Genomic DNA, 17,866 nt, shown 5'->3' on the forward strand with positions numbered 1-17,866 from the left:
AAGAAATCTTGGAACTAAAGCAAAAATAATTACTAAGTACTTCAGATAAATGAGAAAATAAATTGCTGAATATAGTCTATAATCTTTCCCAAGTGTTTTAGTTGTTTTATTTATTTGTGTTATAATTTTGAAAGTGGAAGAAAATTATTTTCATATAGGAGGGGTAAATGAACGTTCATTTAAAATGAGATTCTGACATTTTTTCAGTGACTTCATTGATACCAGAAATTTACCCAAATAATCATGGGGCACTAGAGAGTAGGTAGCTTGATGGTTGGTGTATTTCTGACTGGGCCTCATGTTAACTAGTAGGTGGAGTTTTAAAATGCTCCTAAGAATAAAAAATTGGTTTGATATGTTGCAGTCCAGCAGAGAGGGCAAAGTGGCCTGATATGATAATGTTTTTGCCTATTTTCCTGATGGACACCTGAAGAGGGAGTTAGTTGGCTTTAGGGTCATGGAGTCCTGGCTTTTTATCCGTATTTTTCAAGATGTAAAATCAGGAGGCAAAAAGAAACAAAAATAAGTGCAGTAAAATGTGAGCCAAACCAGATGTCCAAATCATGATGGTAAATCAGGTTACATGAAAATTTTCAATGAAAATGAAAAACACCTCCATCTTCTTCCCAATGAAGGGGAAAGGTGTGGGTGGTGGATCGGTGGAGGAGTAAAAATGTAATTCATTGATTGCATGATGTACAGTCATCAGCTAAGTAGTTACCTGAAGGTAGATTTTAACTCCAAACATGAAACATACAAGCCAGTGGGTGGAATGTTTGCCTGACCCTACCATTTCAAGGGCAGAGTTCCAGTACTATTGTAAACAGCAAATGTGGACCCTCAGTGGGTCATCATGTTATCAGGTGACCCACAAGTCAATATAATAAAAGCAAAATACCCTGGATGCTGAAAATCTGAAATAGAAACAGAAAGTGCTAGAAAAATTCAGCAAGTCTGGAAGCATCTGTGGGGAGAGAGAGGGTTGATGTTTCGAGTCCATATGACTCTTTTTCAGTGCCAATCCAGCTTAAAGTTAGGTAGCAAGGGTGGCAGCCTGAGGTGACAGCTTCTTGATCCTTAACTATAGTTCTGAAATGATTGCTTCTCTATTCAAAAAAAGTAACATCTGCAAGAAACACAATTTAAGAGCATGCCTATTCTTTCCAGTTAACTGTTTAAAGTCCAATCCCTAATTGTCAACTCCAATTAGAGCAATTGTCTTTACATGCCACCTTTAAGGAATGCAGGAATCAGGATCCGGCCTACTCCATCAATCCCCACATCAAATGAGTCAAACTGGACAAATTTCACAATATCTGTCAATGTTGACCACCCAATGAAAGGCCCCAGGAATTATAACAGGTTAGAGGATTGGACAGGATGGCAATGGGACAGTAAGTGCAGCACAGCTCAAGTTGCTACTTCTCCCTTTCCACCAGGCTGATTGAGATGTCATGTTGGATGTCTTATACCATCCAGCCCTTACCTCAGTAAAAACTACTGTAGCAAAGCAATAGATTTCCCACTAGATTGAATCTAACAGGTTCCTGATACACTTCAAAGCTTGCATTTTGGAATTTTTGATTTATTATTGTCACATATATTAGTATATAGTGAAAAGTATTGTTTCTTGCTAACTATATAGATAAAGCATATCATACATAGAGAAGGAAAGGGAGGGAACAGAATGCAGCATTACAGTCATAGTTTGGATGTAGAGACAGACTTAATATAAGAACATAATAAGAACATAAGAAATAGGAGCAGGAGTAGGCCATCTAGCCCTTCGAGCCTGCCCCGCCATTCAATAAGATCATGGTTGATCTGTCGTGGCTCAGTTCCACATTCCCGCCCTCTCCCCATAACACTTAATCCCCTCTCTTATCAAAAACCCATCAACCCACGTCTTAAAAATATTTAGAAAGGTAGCCTCCACCACTTCAACGGGCAGAGAATTCCAGAGATTCACCACCCTTTGAGTGAAGAAGTTCTTCCTCAACTCCGTTCTAAACCGCCCCCCCTTTATCTTGAGGCTGTGCCCCCTAGTCCTACTGTCCTTTCTGAGCAGGAAGAGTCTCTCCACCTCTATCCTATCCATCCCGTTCATCATCTTGTATGTCTCAATGAGATCTCCCCTCATTCTTCTAAACTCTAACGAGTACAAGCCTAGTTTATTCAGCCTCTCCTCATAGCTCAACCCCCTCAACTCCGGCATCAGCCTAGCAAACCTCCTCTGCACTCCCTCCAAGGCCAAAATATCCTTGCGTAAGTACGGCGCCCAAAACTGCACACAGTGCTCCAGCTGCGGCCTCACCAATCGCCTATATAGCCGCAGCAAGACCTCCCTACTTTTATATTCAATCCCCCTCGCTATGAAGGCCAGCATCCCATTTGCCTTCCTGACCACCTGCTGCACCTGCAAGCTGGGTTTTTGCGACTCATGCACAAGGACCCCGAGGTCCCTCTGCACCGTCGCCTGCTGCAGTTTTTCGCCACGTAAGTAATAATCCTTCCTACCATTATTCCTACCAAAGTGGACCACCTCGCACTTGCCAACATTAAATTCCATTTGCCAGTCCCTGGCCCATTCGCCCAGCCTATCTAGATCCTTCTGTAGACTCTCCACACCCTCCGCGCAATTTGCCGTTCCACCAATCTTGGTGTCATCAGCAAATTTCAACACCATACACTCGGTTCCCTCCTCCAGATCATCTATATAAATGGTAAATAGCTGAGGCCCCAGCACCGACCCCTGGGGCACTCCACTAGTCACCAACCGCCAATCCGAATAGCACCCATTGACCCCCACTCTCTGCCTCCTATTTGACAATATAAGGTAGGTCTGTTCAAAAGTCTGGTGGCAGCAGGGAAGAAGCTGTTCTTGAGTCAGTTGTTATGTGACCTCAGACTTTTGAATCTTTTTCCTGACGGAAGATGGTGGAGGAAAGAATGTCCGTAGTGCATGGGGTCCTTAATTATGCTGGCTGCTTTTTGGAGGCAGTGAGAAATGTAGACAATCACTGGATGGGCGGCTGGTTTGAGTGATGGACTGGGCTTTGTTCACAACTCTTTGTAGTTTCCTGCAGTCTTGGAGAGAGCAGGAGCCATACCAAGCTGTGATACATCCAGAAAGAATGCTTTCTATGATACGTTGATGAGAATTTTGTGATAGAGGAGTATCTGTCTGATCCTTGATCCCCTGGTGGTAAACTGGGACACTGCTGGAGGGGAGGGGCTGAGGCATCACTAAACCAGACTATAATGTGTTGGAGGTTGTTTCCTCCTTTTCCATTTGTATTATGACCAAAAAAAATTTCTCCAGAATTAATCAGGACAACTCCAGTTTCCCTTCTTTCCATGGCCCAATGAAACAGCCAGCTCTACAATATTCTCTTCCATCATCCTGCATCCTGAGTTTGGAAGGTGCTGTCAAAGGATCCTTGGTGAGTTACTGCAGTGCATCTTGTAGATGGTACACCTTGCTGCTACTGTGCATCGGTGGAGAGAATGGACATTTGTTGATAGGTTCCCAGTTAAGCAGGCTGTTTTGTCCTTGGTGGTGTCAAGCATCTTGAGTGTTGTTAGAGTTGCACTTATCCACACAAGTAGAGAGTATTCCATTTCACTCCTGACCTGTGCGTTATAGATGTTGGAAAGACTTTGAAGTCAGGAGATGAATTACTCGCTGCAGCATTTTGACCGCTCTTGTAGCCACAGTATTTATATGGCTAATCCAGTTCAGTTCCTGGCCACTGATAACTCCCAGGATGCTGATAATCGGAGATTCAGCGATGGCAATGTCATTGAATGCCAAGGGGCAATGGTTAGATTCTTACTTGTTGGAGGTGGTTATTGCTTAGCACTTGTGTGGTGAGAATGTTACTTGCCACTTGTCAGCCCAAGCCTGGATACTGTCAGATCTTTCTGCTTTCGACATGGACTGCATCAGTATCTGAAGAATTGTGAATAGTGCTGAACATTGTGCAGTCATCCCCACTTCTGAACCTACAGTGGAAGGAAAATCATTCATGAGTCAGTTGAAGATGGTTGGGCCAAGGACGCCATATCAAAGAAAGGCTGCTCCTTCAAGCATATCTCCAGCTTCCTAGTTACAAAGACATTCCAGCAAACTCACGTGCCTCCATCTCCACATGTTGAGGACCAGATTAGGTGCTATGCTCACCAGATTAAGGCCCCTTGCCTGATCTAGAATGAGTTCCCACCGAGTTGTGTGTCTCTGTGTGGGTGATCACTTGACAGTCTTCTCTGGTGCTCTTGTCTGGTTCCTCTTTGAAGGTGTCATTGGGGTTGGAGCTGAGGGTCTGCCTGGGGTTGCACTTGGGCAATTTCCAGAGGTGCCTATAAAAGAAAGGGCAAATAATTAGCACATGGCAAGCAACTCTAAAAGAGGACCATACACTCATAGTATGATGGAGGGGTGGGCCGCAGCATGATCCTCACTGGGGTGTGTAGTGCCAACTTTACTGTCAGTAGAAGCTCTGTCCACATCCTCACTGTCCAATTCAATGACTCAATTCTCGAAGGGAGCGAGGACCTTGATCTTGGCCTTTCTGCCTCTGGTCAGGGATCTCTCGCTTTGATTGTGTGTGAACTTGTCCTGGATAAAGATAGTTGGACAGTGTGAGCAGGACACATGCCAGGGCAGACGATAAGGATGATGGGTATGTATGGGTGTTGAGTGCAGCCATGTACAGAATTTAACACATGATCTGCATAATAGATGAGACTAAATGGAGGCATGCGGATGTGTGTAAGAGGGTGAGTGGTGATATCCCTTGAGCTGGCATTGTGTGAAATGCCAGTATGTGTGTGAGTTAAGAGCTAAGAAATGATCGACAACATGGGTGATCATTAATCCTTTTTTATACTGGGTGGCTGACCTCTTCTGCGCTACATTGCCACTGACTCCCACTGCCAATGCCTCGCAAGGCCTGCATGGTGACATTGGTGGATCTCCCACCACCATCACGGTGGGGCTCCGACTCCATCCAATAGGTGTTGCAGTGAGGCCAGACAGAATTTGGGAACAGCATGCTTCTTCCCTTTCAGAGCTAAGTCTTCTATGGAGCAGTCTTGGCCTGCAAACAGTACAAAGCTGTGCATGAGTGGTGATTAAATATGACACCCCGAATGTGGAGCATTGAAGTCACATTTGGTGAATCAGAAACCATCCGCCCACTATCTGACGTATTTCCCTTGCAGACAATACAGTGTGCAAAACCGCCACTGTGGCCTGCAGTTAAACGTTGTTTTATATATCCGCTGCCACATTTAGTGCTACAAGGGGAATATTCTGACATTTCTCCTGGAAATAATTGTCTTGTATCCCGCTTTTCAGTGAAAATAGATTGTCATGAGAACCTGTGTCCTGATCAGCTGACTAAACAAATATTTTTTAGACAGCAAAACGCAGTTTAAAAAAAAATTACAAGCTGCTTAACTGACAAATTTAACAGGACTTTTCTATAAATGTAATAAACTGATAATTTTGAGATAAGATGAGAATTTTGGAATGATTTGGGCTGGAATTTTCTGGCCATTCACGCCAGTGGGATTCTCTGGTTCCACTGCAGTGAACGGAAGTTTGGCTGAGCGCCAAATTCTTTGTCCTTGTTTGCAGCGGCAGCAAAGGCGTAAATGGTCGGAACAGTCTGGCCTTTGTGTTCAATTTGCCTTTTGAATAGCTTGTAATAGAATATTTGTAGGAATTTTGAACTCTGTTTAATTAATATATGTTAGGTATATAACAAATGAATAAAGTGGAATTTCATACAGTTACAAATGATGGAACATTGTTGTGCATGATGGTGACTAATTAAACACTCATCTTGTGCTGTGATGATCACTAAAAATACATAAATTGCTGTTGGGGATTTGTAAGCATTTCTTTAATGTTTGTGTCAGAACAAAAGAATTAATAGGAACACTACTCCTGTGGATTGTCAAATGCACTGCTCTGAGTCTAAAATCTCAGCTGCCAGAGTCTTGTGCTGTCACCAGAGTCTTTTATAATCTTGATGATTTACGACAGAAGCATGCAAAGGGTACAATATTTCATGGCTGTACAACTACTGAAGAGAAATAGAGCAACAAAGGCACAGAGACCAAAGTGATCCAGGCAGAGACGTATCAGTAAGCCTCAAACAATATTGATCAAAAATTGGAATTAAAATAAATCCAAAGGGATGAAATTTAGCGCAATGGGTGGTAGCAGATTGGCTGCCCACCCGTTACACACACCACCTGATTCTCCTTCCCACTGGAGAGCAGCTTCATGGAAGATGGATGAGCAGGGATCACGGAACAATTTCCTGAAGAGTAGATGAAACCACACAAAACAGGCACAGAATATTTACTTTTTGAAGCACAGAAGCTAAGTGTGACTAAGTTCATGATTACTTCATACACAAGATTGCTTAGGACATAGTTAGAAAAACATATTCAGAACACCAAAGCTGTAGGGAGTGGCAAGGATTCACCAGGAATGAGAAACTATGGGGGGAGTTGTAATGACTTTAATCAGGCAATTAAGGTTGGCCTGTTAGAATATGAACTCCCTGATTAAGAGCCTAATTGATGGGCCTATCAGGGAACCTCTTGCTTTGTACTGAACTGGGAGTGTTGGTTCCTCTGGGACTCCTAGTGTAGTGTAGTGGGACTCCTAACTGAAAGCACTCTATTTACAAATGTGACAACAGCATGAAAAGGGATTTTGGAGGAGAGGCTTCTGCCTCTGAGAGCTTATTGCAGGAGTATTCCCTACAAAATAACTGGGTGGATTTGGATCAGGCAGGTTAAAGTCTTAAAAATCGGATTCCTGACCTAAACCTGCCTCCAACCCATCCAATTCTGCGCTGCCATTAATGGAATGCAGATGAAGGCCCAACACCCTACACCAGATTCTCAGCGATGTCGGCAGGAAAACACGCCAGAGCAAAATGTATTTGGAACACAATTGCGACTAAAGAATGCCTGGGGATGCCTCTTGAATTCAGATGGAGGCCACCTGCAATCTGGAACACCACAGCAGTGGGTGGGGGAAACAGATGCAGGTGGACCTCTCAGATTTGGTGTCCTGGATTGGGTCCACCTTCCAGTCTGAGTGCTCCCAAATATCTATCTTCATTTTTAGGAGATCAACATTCTTTATTCCTTAGTGGGTCAGTGACACTGGACACCGTTCCAAGGTAGCACCCAGAAAAGATATCATGCTGCGTGCCATCCGGGCCTGCCTAACTACTGAACACGGATGGCATCAAAGACCTGGGTGCATAATTAATGAGGTTGGGGCTGGAAGATTTGGTGTGCTTTCCCATCAGTTTCTGCATGTTGCTCAAAATGTGAAAATTCTACCCCATATCTGTCTGTGACCACTGAACAAAAGAAGCCACTTGGCAGTTTTAGGAAAACCATTTTCTCAGAGAAATTAGCAACCCTATGGACTGTACAACCCAACCTCAAAGAGAGCTTTTCAAAGGCTATCTGCATTTAATAGCCCAGACTATTCAGAAGGAAATGGATCGTCAGCTAAGTCAAAGACCCCACAGTTTTCCTGTCAATTCCTAACAGCTCAGACGTTAAACAGTTATTGGAATCCAGCTGACGGATTTGTGTCTCTGTCAAAGATGATGGAGGCGTGGGAGTCATGTGACATGAGCTTTTGGAACAAGTAATATTGACTTGCCTAACTGAAAAAACTCAGTCTGCTGTTTACCATCCTCACAGACAAGAAGCTCTGCTTAGGTTGAATATTTAGCCCCCATCTACAGTGGTTCTGCTGGAAATTCTGTACCATCCCTGCAAAACTGTTTTAGTTCTGCATGTCTATGTCATTATATGAAATCAGCACCAACAGAAAAGTGAATTATATGGTGTCAGTTTTCAGTCTGCTGACCTTTGTGAAGGAATACCTCATTGGACTTTGATTTTGGACTCTGGACTCATGTGCACCAATCTTTATTTTTTTCTGTGGTCTCAGAAACCTTCTTTTCTGTATCCCTCCTCTTAACTGCCTGAGTGTGGAGGTGACTTTGTGACCCTGCTTTCATGTTTTGGCCTTGTGAAAATGAACTAACCCTTTGAGTTTATCCTATCTTAAGTTTGCAATGGCATTGTTGATAGAAAATTAGGTCACAGAAAACATGAGGGGTTGGGAAATATGCCACTCAAATCAAAGCACCTTTCTGTTTATGGATGGGTGGTGAGAGGAGAAAATTAGTGCTTTTAAATTAATTCCTCTTCTTTCCATAACATGTGCCAAGAGTAAAGGGACTTAAATCTTGGAGCTCTAGACTTTGCAATTGAAATGGCATTATTAGAAAGACTGGAAAGAGGCGTACACAGAAACAAAGATCAACTAAATAATGCAACACATCAGAACAGAGTGGGAAAACAAGATTGTGACAGTTAGAATGGATGACACCAATGTTTACATCAAACTAAAAAGAGATTCAAAAGTACCCTGGCCTCTTAACCTTTATTTGAAGTGTGCTTTGCAACAATGCTTTCATTGGAAAAGACTTATTAGCTGGAGTAAGCCAACTTGTGAAACAAAAGGGTGTAACTTGGCTTAGTCATACACGCAGGATGCTGAAGTCCTAGCCACTGTGCCAAGCATTGAAAGGGCAGCTGAATGGAAAAGTAAAGTATGCAAGGCCAAGAATAATTTGGCAAAAAACTGTAGAGAAAGGTTTTCTGAAAGCTGATTTCACTTGGGAAAATGCACTGCCGTTAGCCAGAAGCAGAATAGACTAAAAGTGTTAGCTCAAAAGCTGGATTCAAAGGTATATGTTTCTCTTCTCTTGTCCCCTAACTCCTTCTGCTTCTGTCCTTCACTGTTATGCTCCTGTAGTTAATAAGGATGGTATACTACAGGTGACTGTTTGACAACAGTATTCACTAAGAATTATAAAGGCCTGAGAACCAAAATTATTTAGCATTTTCAATTATATAGAGTACAGTACTCAACTATTATATTGTTTAGACAACAGGTGGCACAGTGAATCTTCTCTTTGACTAGATTGGTAGAGCAATAGTTATGTTGTGCTTAGTGCATGTTAACTAGCAAACCTACAGTTCTATTGTAAGCAACCATTACATCCGGTTCTATAGTTTGCTGCATAACCCACACGGACAGTATGCCAATCAGCAAGTATCACTTGGTCACTAAATACAACTTCACTATAACATTACGATGTACTTCAAATAATAACTGTGTTCAAGCAGTGATATCATGTAGATTTGAATTATTTCAATCATCAAAGATATCATATGGAGTCATATAAGGGATGTTGCACATTCTGAGAAAATGAATTATTCCTTGACTGGTATCAAATCACTTTAATTAAAATTAACAAAAATATGTTCTCAATAAGTTATAGCTTAAAAAGGTTAATATATGAATTGAATGATATGGAAATTGATACCAGGGTAATTGTATACTTTGTCAAATGTTTCCAAAAAAAAAACAGAAATAACAAAGCTACTATTGAAAAATTTAAAGAGTAGGTTGTCAATTATAGGAATTCATTTTGACGTAACTACATCTTTAATTCTACAGAGGAGCACATGCACTCCATATTTATTGTTAAATAATTTATTATATTTGAACATTTTATACTGTGTTCCATTAATTAGTGCTGGAATTTTCTAGTCGTTCACGCCGCCAAGGTTCTCTGGTCCCAGTGCAGTGAACGGAGATCTGGCTGACTGCCAAATTCTCTGTCTTTGCTTGCAGCAGCAGCAGGCATAAATGACCAGAATATTCCCCCCTCACCCTCACTTTTGTCCTGTAAGTTGCTGGAAGTCTGAGCTGATAACAGCACAGTTAGAGCAAGAGGCATCCTGTATCTTTTTGAAATGGTGAAGCCAAAAATCTGTTTCCTTAACTGGTAAAATTTCAAGATTAAGAAATAAACGGAGAATGACAGAGAAAGGGAGTGATTACTGAGTCTAATAGATTACATTAGAACATAAGAAATAGGAGCAGGAGTAGGCCATCTAGCCCCTCGAGCCTGCCCCGCCATTCAATAAGATCATGGCTGATCTGAAGTGGCTCAGCTCCACTTTCCCGCTTTCTCCCCATAACCCTTAATTCCCTTGCCTACCAAAAACCTATCTACCCGTGATTTAAATATATTTAGCAAGGTAGCCTCCACCACTTCAATGGGCAGAGAATTCCAGAGATTCACCACCCTTTGAATGAAGAAGTTCCTCCTCAACTCCATTCTAAACTGCACCCCCCTTGAGGCTGTGCCCCCTAGTCCTGCTGTCCTTTCTGAGCGGGAAGAATCTCTCTACCTCTACCCTATCCATCCCCTTCATTATCTTATACGTCTCTATAAGATCCCCCCCTCATCCTTCTAAACTCCATTAGAGTTTAGAAGGATGAGGGAGGATCTTAGAGATTAGGTAGAGACATAATCGATGATAAAAAGATTGGATTAAAAAAGAAATCAAAAGTATGAAAAAATATAGAAATAAGCACTTTATTTTAGAACAATTTGCTCCATGTGAATGTAATAGCATCGTTTAAATTGTCCACTTTCTGAGCCAAAGAGGTTGATTAGCATTGCAGCAGCATGCATCTCCTCATTAAAAGGGTATTTATGCTGTTAATTACCAGAACTAATTTCTGCAGTGAGTTAACTTGACAATTAATGTGCAAATGCAGCAACTTTATTAGTGTTATGTGGAAGTTAAATTCATAGAATCTCTACAGTGCAAAAGAAGGCCATTCAACCCATTGAGTCTGCACTGACTCTCTGACAGAGTACCTTATCCAGGTCCTCCCCTGCCCTATCCCTGTAACCCCACATATTGCCCATGGCTAATCCATTTGACCTACACATCTTGGGACATTATGGGACAATTTGGCATGGCCAATCCACCTAACCTGCACACCTTTGGACTGTGGGAGGAAACTGGAACATCTGGAGAAAATCCAGCCAGACATGGAGAGAATGTGCAAACTCCAAATAGACAGTTACCTGAGGCCGGAATTGAATCCAGCACCCTGGCGTTGTGAGGCAGCATTGCTAACTACTGTGCCACCATGCCTACCCTAAACTCTTGTGGTGCAGAGCAGTTCACAAGTTATTTCTTCCTTAGCACAAGTTGCTGGATGGTTTACACTTTACTCATGATGAAATCCACTGAACTTGATAGTAAAAACAGGAAATGCTGGATTTATGTGGCTGCTCTGGCAACATCTGTGGAGAGGAAAGCACAATTCAGGACAATGACCTTTTTTGCAGAGTACTAACGGATGGTCATTGACCTGAAACATTTAGCATTGGCTTTTTCTAGCCTAATGCTTTCAGATTTGCTGAATAGTTGCAACATTTTATGATGTTCTTCAGATTTTTAGTGTGCACTATATTTAATTCTTGAATTAAGTTCTCTGTTATTTGGACTATAAGTTCTGGGAATGCAAAGAATTTGGAAATGGTCTTGTTTGGCTAACATTTGTCTCACTTTCTTAGGCCTGTAAATACTACAATTCCAATTTGAATATAGTGAACTACAAATATGAAGAATATTCAGGGGATCTTAAGCAGTTACCTCGGTAAGTCTTTTTTAAAAGAAGTGATCTCATTTTAATCTAGCTTTCTGTCATATTGTCATTTACTTTATTGTGCCATAACCCGCACCCAATTTCACTGCTGAAAATATGACTGCTATTATTTTAGCCTGGAAGAATGTTTGGTGCCTTATGTGGCAGCAAGGTAGATTTGGATATGATAAATGTTATAGTATTGCTTGAAATAAATATACATTGAATTGAAACATATAGCACTGCATGATTACAATTTCCTTTCCATTAAATGGTGGTAACCATTTCCAAATATCCCACAGTGGCGCAGTGGTTAGCACTGCTGCTTCACAGCGCCAGTGACAGAGTTCAATTCCCTGCTTGGGTCACTGTCTGTCCATGACCCAAGCCGTTCTCTCCATGTCTGCATGGGTTACCTCTGGGTGCTCTGGTTTCCTCCCACAATCCGAAAAACATGTTGGTTAGGTGCATTGGCCATACTAAATTCTCCCTCAGTCTATCCGAATTGGTGCCAGAGTGGGGATTTTCACAGTAACTTCATTGCAGTGTTAATATAAGCCTACTTAACAATAAATACACTTTAAAATAAATAGTTCTGCTACTTATTTTAACAGCAATGTCATTGAACAAAGTTCTGATAGGAATTGTCACTGATTAAATGGTAGGACAGTTAAAGTGAGCGGCTGACTGCCAGATTGTGCAAGTGGCGGGGCAAGTATGAAAGCTCAATCGTCTTCCAAGCCCATTAATTGACAAACTCCTCTGAGTCAAATTGTCCAGAAACCCTATTGTCTTTACCTCAAAAATGATGCATAATTGTCATTAGTATAGCAATGTGTGCTTTTAAAACTGAGTGTCATATTAAATAGCTATTGTTTGGTGAGGGCACAAAAAGGAAAACCTAACTTGAGAAAAGCAAAACCATTTCAAAAATAGGTGATCAAGATAACTAGAAATGTGTTTCTTTTGTAGGAAACAGTTTAGACCAGATAAACTGCCTTCACACACGTTCGAGATTGATCATGAAGATGTTGAAAAAGATGAGGTGGGTATATATGAAGAGGCTGTGAAATATTGTTCATGTAAGTTGTATTGTTAGTGGATTCTCTGGTGTTATTTTTACATGTGGTAGCATATTCGCTGCCAACATTGTAATTTAATAGTTATGTTGTTTGCTTCCCACTTCCGTGACTATGGATTCGCCATAGAGAATATCAAATCTAAAAATACAGTTCAGCTTGCAGTTGCATCATAATTATCAACAATTAAAATGCAAATAGCAGCCCCATGCTGGAACAGAACAAAAGAAGGCATTGCCATTTGTCTATGAGAATTTTACTTCATTCATATTCAGTGGGATTTCTGTTATTTCAGCTTAAAATGGTACTTCTGGAATGTGCTGTCCAGATGTAATCTTTCATGGATTGGAAGAGACAAGCAGTAATTTTACTTGATTCATATTAGAACACAGCACTGCTGACATGCAACTATTTTTTGGTCGCATTTTTAAGTTGTGTTACGTTCTCTTCCCCTTTAGGCATCTTATGTCATTTAGCATCTTTAGGCTACATTTAGCAAGGTGACCTAATCCCCTGACTGCTAAGTATCATCTAATAGGGTCAACCCTTTTGTGGGAAAAGCCTGGTTTTTCCTATCTGCCTCTTTATGGTGGAGCTCCCTGCATGGAAAATTGGGAGTATAGTGTATGAAGTGCTATGTACCTCAGTGTACAACATTTCACAATGGGAAAGTCAATCTTATGCCTTTTTTGCCTTTAGTGACAGAGTAAAAATACTCCCATTTAAAGAATTAGATTTGTTTACAAAGAACAGAGCTGTTTCAAATTATTTACCATTTCTATTTATCTAAATTGAAGGTATTTTGTTCTTGAAATAACCTCAGCTTATGTCAGAATTAGATCTGTACATAATTGTCACACTATCCTGCTTTAGAGGATCACTGCATAACAAGTGTCCCTCGAGTAAGTGAACATTAAGTGGCCCTGAAGCTACACTGATGCCTATGTCTCATTTGTATTTCCTTCAAACTGCATGAAGGCAAAATACGTAACTATTGCTGTAAATTGTTTGCGAGGGGGATTAGAAATTCAGTGAGGACAGAATTGAAACATCAATGTATTCTTACTTTTATGATTTACAGGACACTACATCTCTATCCTCTTCAAAAGGAGGGGGTGGTGGTGGAGGAGGAACGGGAGCTTTCAAGTCTGGCTGGCTTCACAAAGGGAATTTTAATAGCACTGTGAATAACAGCATTACTGTTCGAGTAAGTTGTTCTTTCCTTGACTGATTTAATTAACATAGCAGGATTTGTTTAAAAATTTACAATGTAGAACTGTTCCAAATATTAAGAACACAAGAGAACTGAACGAATATTGTATTCAGCAGCATTAGTTTGCAAACATTACTTTACTGAAAAGGTTAATGAGTTCAATATTAGTTCTTAGTAACTTTTCATGTTTAGTGTTGTTGCAAGTTTGCCTGCCTGCAAATTTATAAACTTCTATCACAATCTCTGCTTTCCTGTTCCTCTAACATATATTCCCTGGACCATGACCTTCCTACAGAATATCACACCATCATTTCCTAGACTGTCATTGGCCTCAGTTCCTTCATGGTGTCAAACCTCAGTCCTCCAATTTCACTTAACTTGTCCTATCCCCTTCTCAAAACCGATAAATGGGGCTTCCCTGCCAGAATCATCGTTCCAGCCAGCACTTGCTCCACAGAACTGAGTTCTTGTTCTTTTTTCCCCCCAACTCTGTCTCTTCCCACCTACAACCATGATCCTTCTGATGTTGTGTCAGTTTAATGGTTTCCTGGCCTTAACCATCTTCCTTTCACATTGGACACTCTATTCCTTTACATCTCAATTCCCCATCAGCATCTCTGCTTTGCCTGTGAATGGAGGCCCAACCAGTCAACCATCTAGCACCAATCTCCTCTGCCTAGCTAAAATTCTTCCCATATTGAACAACTTCTCCTTTTGACTCCTCCCATTTCCTCTAATTAAAAGCTGTTGCTATCGGAATCCTTGTGGATCCAATTGATGTCTGCCTTTTTGTGGGTTACATGGAACATTCTTTACACTCCTACTTGGACCCCTTTTCTTGTCATTTTGCCCAGTGCATTGCTGACTGTATCTGTGCCATTTTCTGCTTTTGCCTCAAATGAGAAAATTTCATCAACTTTGCCTCTAATTTCCATCCCCCTCTCACCTTCACATGGAACATCTCTTCCTCTACTTTTTTGTCTCCATACCTGGGGTTAGGCTTTGGACCATTAGCAGCTGAAAGTCCCAACAACTCCCAAGGCTAACTTCAATACATTCCTCCCACCCAGCTTCCTGTAAGAACTCTATTTCGTTCTCCCGTTTCACCATCACATCTGTTCTGATAATGACACATTCCATATCTATGCTTTCTACATGCCCTCCTTTTTCCCAAGCACGTCTTTCCCATCTTTTTCAGCATTCCAAAGTGACTATTTCTCCCAGACACCCTGTTCCATTCAGCAATCAGCTCAATACCCCTTCCTTTTTCATAGTACATTTCTGTAACAATTGCAGGAGATGCAACAACTGACCTTTTTACTTCATGCTTTCCAACAGTCCAAGGTCCAAAAACATACCTTCCAGGCAAAACAAAAATGTACTTCTCTCAATTTTGCATACTATTTTGCTGTCCACAATGTGGTCTCCTCAACATTAAGGACACCAGACACAAGTTGAGTGTCTACTTTGCCTCCAGATCATGAAAGAGGCCTGAAAGCCTTCCTGAACCACAACCTGCAATCTGTCACTGGGAGGCCACCTCTAGTAGCCACTGTGCTCCCAATAGATGCCAGCTGAAAATGCTAGTCAGCCTTTGATTCATGGCTTTAATTGACCTTTTAATTAGTTTAACCATAAGCCACAACCAGGCCTTCTTAAAAATGGCTTTGGGGCCAAACAAACTGTCATCTCCATTCAATCCAGAAGCATAACCTTCAGGTTGCTTGTCATTTCTCCATCCAGTTCCTACTCTGACCATTCCTATGTCAGAAGTCAGCTAAGCTTTATTTGCAGATATTTTCATTGCATATCATGCAAAAAGCCCTTTTCCAATCTGTTGCTATATATACAACCACAGGCTGTTCTCCACTTACTATCTTTCTTTTTCATCCATTCATGGGCATCGCTGGCAGGCCAGCACTTATTGCCCATCCCAAGTTGCCCATGGGCAGGTGAGAGTCAATTACATTTCTGTGGCTCTGGAGACACATGTAGGCCAGATCAGCTAAGGACGGCATATTTCCTTCTCTAAAAGGCATTAGCAAACCAGATGGGTTTTTCTGACAATCGACAATGGTTATCATCAGATTCTTAATTCTAATTTTTTTTTTAATTGAATTCAAATTCCACTATCTGCCATGGCAGGATTGGAATCCAGGTCTCCAGAGCGTTAGCTGAGTTTCTGTATTAATAGTCGAGTGGTAAACCACTAGGTCATTGCCCAATGAATATATGATTAGCAACCAACAATGTCAGAAAGAATATCAGTGGAAACTAGAGCGATACCTTCTCATATTTCAATAAGGCACTTTACAGTCTTCCAGACTCAACAGCAAGTTCAACGATTTCAATCCATAACCTCTGTCCCCATTTTTTGGGACAGAAGCTGTCAGTGATGATTCTGGTTGCCATTTACACCTCCACTTGATCGATCTTCTCTTTCTTCATTGTCCCGTTATTATCTACTCTTGTCTTGCACCACCATCCTTCCTTCAGTTAACCTCTCCTTCCTTCCCCCTATCCACAGATCTTCCATTGAGTTCCTTTTACCTCTCTTTCATTTTCTGGCTCAAAACTTGTCACATTTCTCACATTTTCTAGTTCTGATGTAAAGCCATTGAACTGAAATGTGGGGCAGGATTTTGTCTTTATATGGGGAAAAAATGGAGGCAAGTGCATGATTCTGTGCCAAAAGATCATGTGCCAGTTTAACAACATCATCTCAGTCCTGAGCCGTTTTCAAGAAGGCCAGTTTGGGGCATGTGGTAGTGATTAAAATGTCCAATTAAGTCCTTGAATTAGACAGATGCTGATTCGACTTTCGCAGTTGACCTATGGGCCCATTGTGGCAACAGGAGCATGGCAGCTACTGAAGGAGGCCTCCCGGCAGCTAGCAGACCATGGCTATAGCTGCAGCCATTGGATGTTGTTTGGAAGGGTTTCCTCTCCACAATGATGGTCCAGTAGTTGTGGCCATTTTGAATTTCACGTTTGTTTTTAAAAGAGTTAAAAGCAGGTCTCAAAATGGAGTCATCCCCTCTCTACCTTATTTGCATAGCAGGCTGCAGCTCCTTCATTGAGGGCATTCTATTTGCCCTCCAGCTTCAAAAACCTACCTACCAATCTTAGTTGGCCAATCAAAGCAAAAATCAATATTAGATAACAGTTTTCAATGCACTGTGATGTTGGCACCTGCGTTTGAGCCTGATGACAGTGTCACGTTGCAGAATGAAAAACTGTTTTTCTCTCTTCAGGTGTAGTTTGATCTCTGGGTTTCCCCACTTTTTTTCAGCGTTTATAACTAGATCATGTTCATTCAGTTACTTTTGTTTAGACATGTTATTTGGCGGTAACAATAAAATTCATTCTGTCTTTGCAGTCCTTTAAAAGGCGGTACTTCCAGCTAACACAGTTATCAGATAACTCTTACATTATGAATTTCTACAAAGATGAAAAAATCTCCAAAGAACCTAAGGGTTGTATCTTTCTGGATTCTTGTACAGGTGTCCTACAGGTAAGGGTGCATCTTCATCTTGTGTTCAATCAAATATCTCAAATGCCTTGTGTAAGTTTTTAGGGTTTTGAGGTACAAAGCCATTCTAATTAAAATTGCTGCATTTCAAATTCCTAATTTCTAACACTAGGGTCCCCAGTGGTGCTTGACCTGAGAAGGTACCAATAACTAGTATTTATGATCCAGGTAGAATTTATTAAGCATGCTTTTGCATATACTTAATATAAAGCAGTGAAGTCAACATGGAAGCTCCTCATTGCTATCCTAGCAATTCCTAAGCGTTGCCAGCGCAGGCAATGTTCTTCTTTTCTTGCGTTATGAAGTAATGTTGAATTGTGTGTAGAGTCATATCTCAGGAGCCATGGTAACACTGTGCCAACAAAGATTACAATTTGCCAACATTTATCCCCATTTTTCATTATTCATCCTACTTACTTGGACATAGTCCAAATTACCCCTTTTCATAGGCTTAGGTTGCAAATCTC

General features: G+C 41.2%; 1 protein-coding gene across 7 annotated transcripts in view; it reads left to right on the plus strand.

Annotated features, from left to right (window-relative positions):
- The window catches only part of dock10 (dedicator of cytokinesis 10), a 326,378-nt gene that overhangs the window by 162,995 nt on the left and 145,517 nt on the right, over positions 1–17,866 (plus strand). For all 7 annotated transcript variants that reach the window (XM_080185521.1, XM_080185517.1, XM_080185519.1 and 4 more), the window contains 4 exons: positions 11,505–11,587; positions 12,548–12,620; positions 13,736–13,861; positions 17,247–17,381. In XM_080185521.1, coding sequence (XP_080041647.1) covers positions 11,505–11,587; positions 12,548–12,620; positions 13,736–13,861; positions 17,247–17,381 — 417 coding nt within the window. The remainder of the gene's footprint in view (positions 1–11,504; positions 11,588–12,547; positions 12,621–13,735; positions 13,862–17,246; positions 17,382–17,866) is intronic.

The sequence above is a fragment of the Carcharhinus amblyrhynchos genome, chromosome 3 (assembly GCF_965287045.1).
Source record: "Carcharhinus amblyrhynchos chromosome 3, sCarAmb.v2.hapA, whole genome shotgun sequence".
Lineage (NCBI taxonomy): Eukaryota > Metazoa > Chordata > Chondrichthyes > Carcharhiniformes > Carcharhinidae > Carcharhinus > Carcharhinus amblyrhynchos.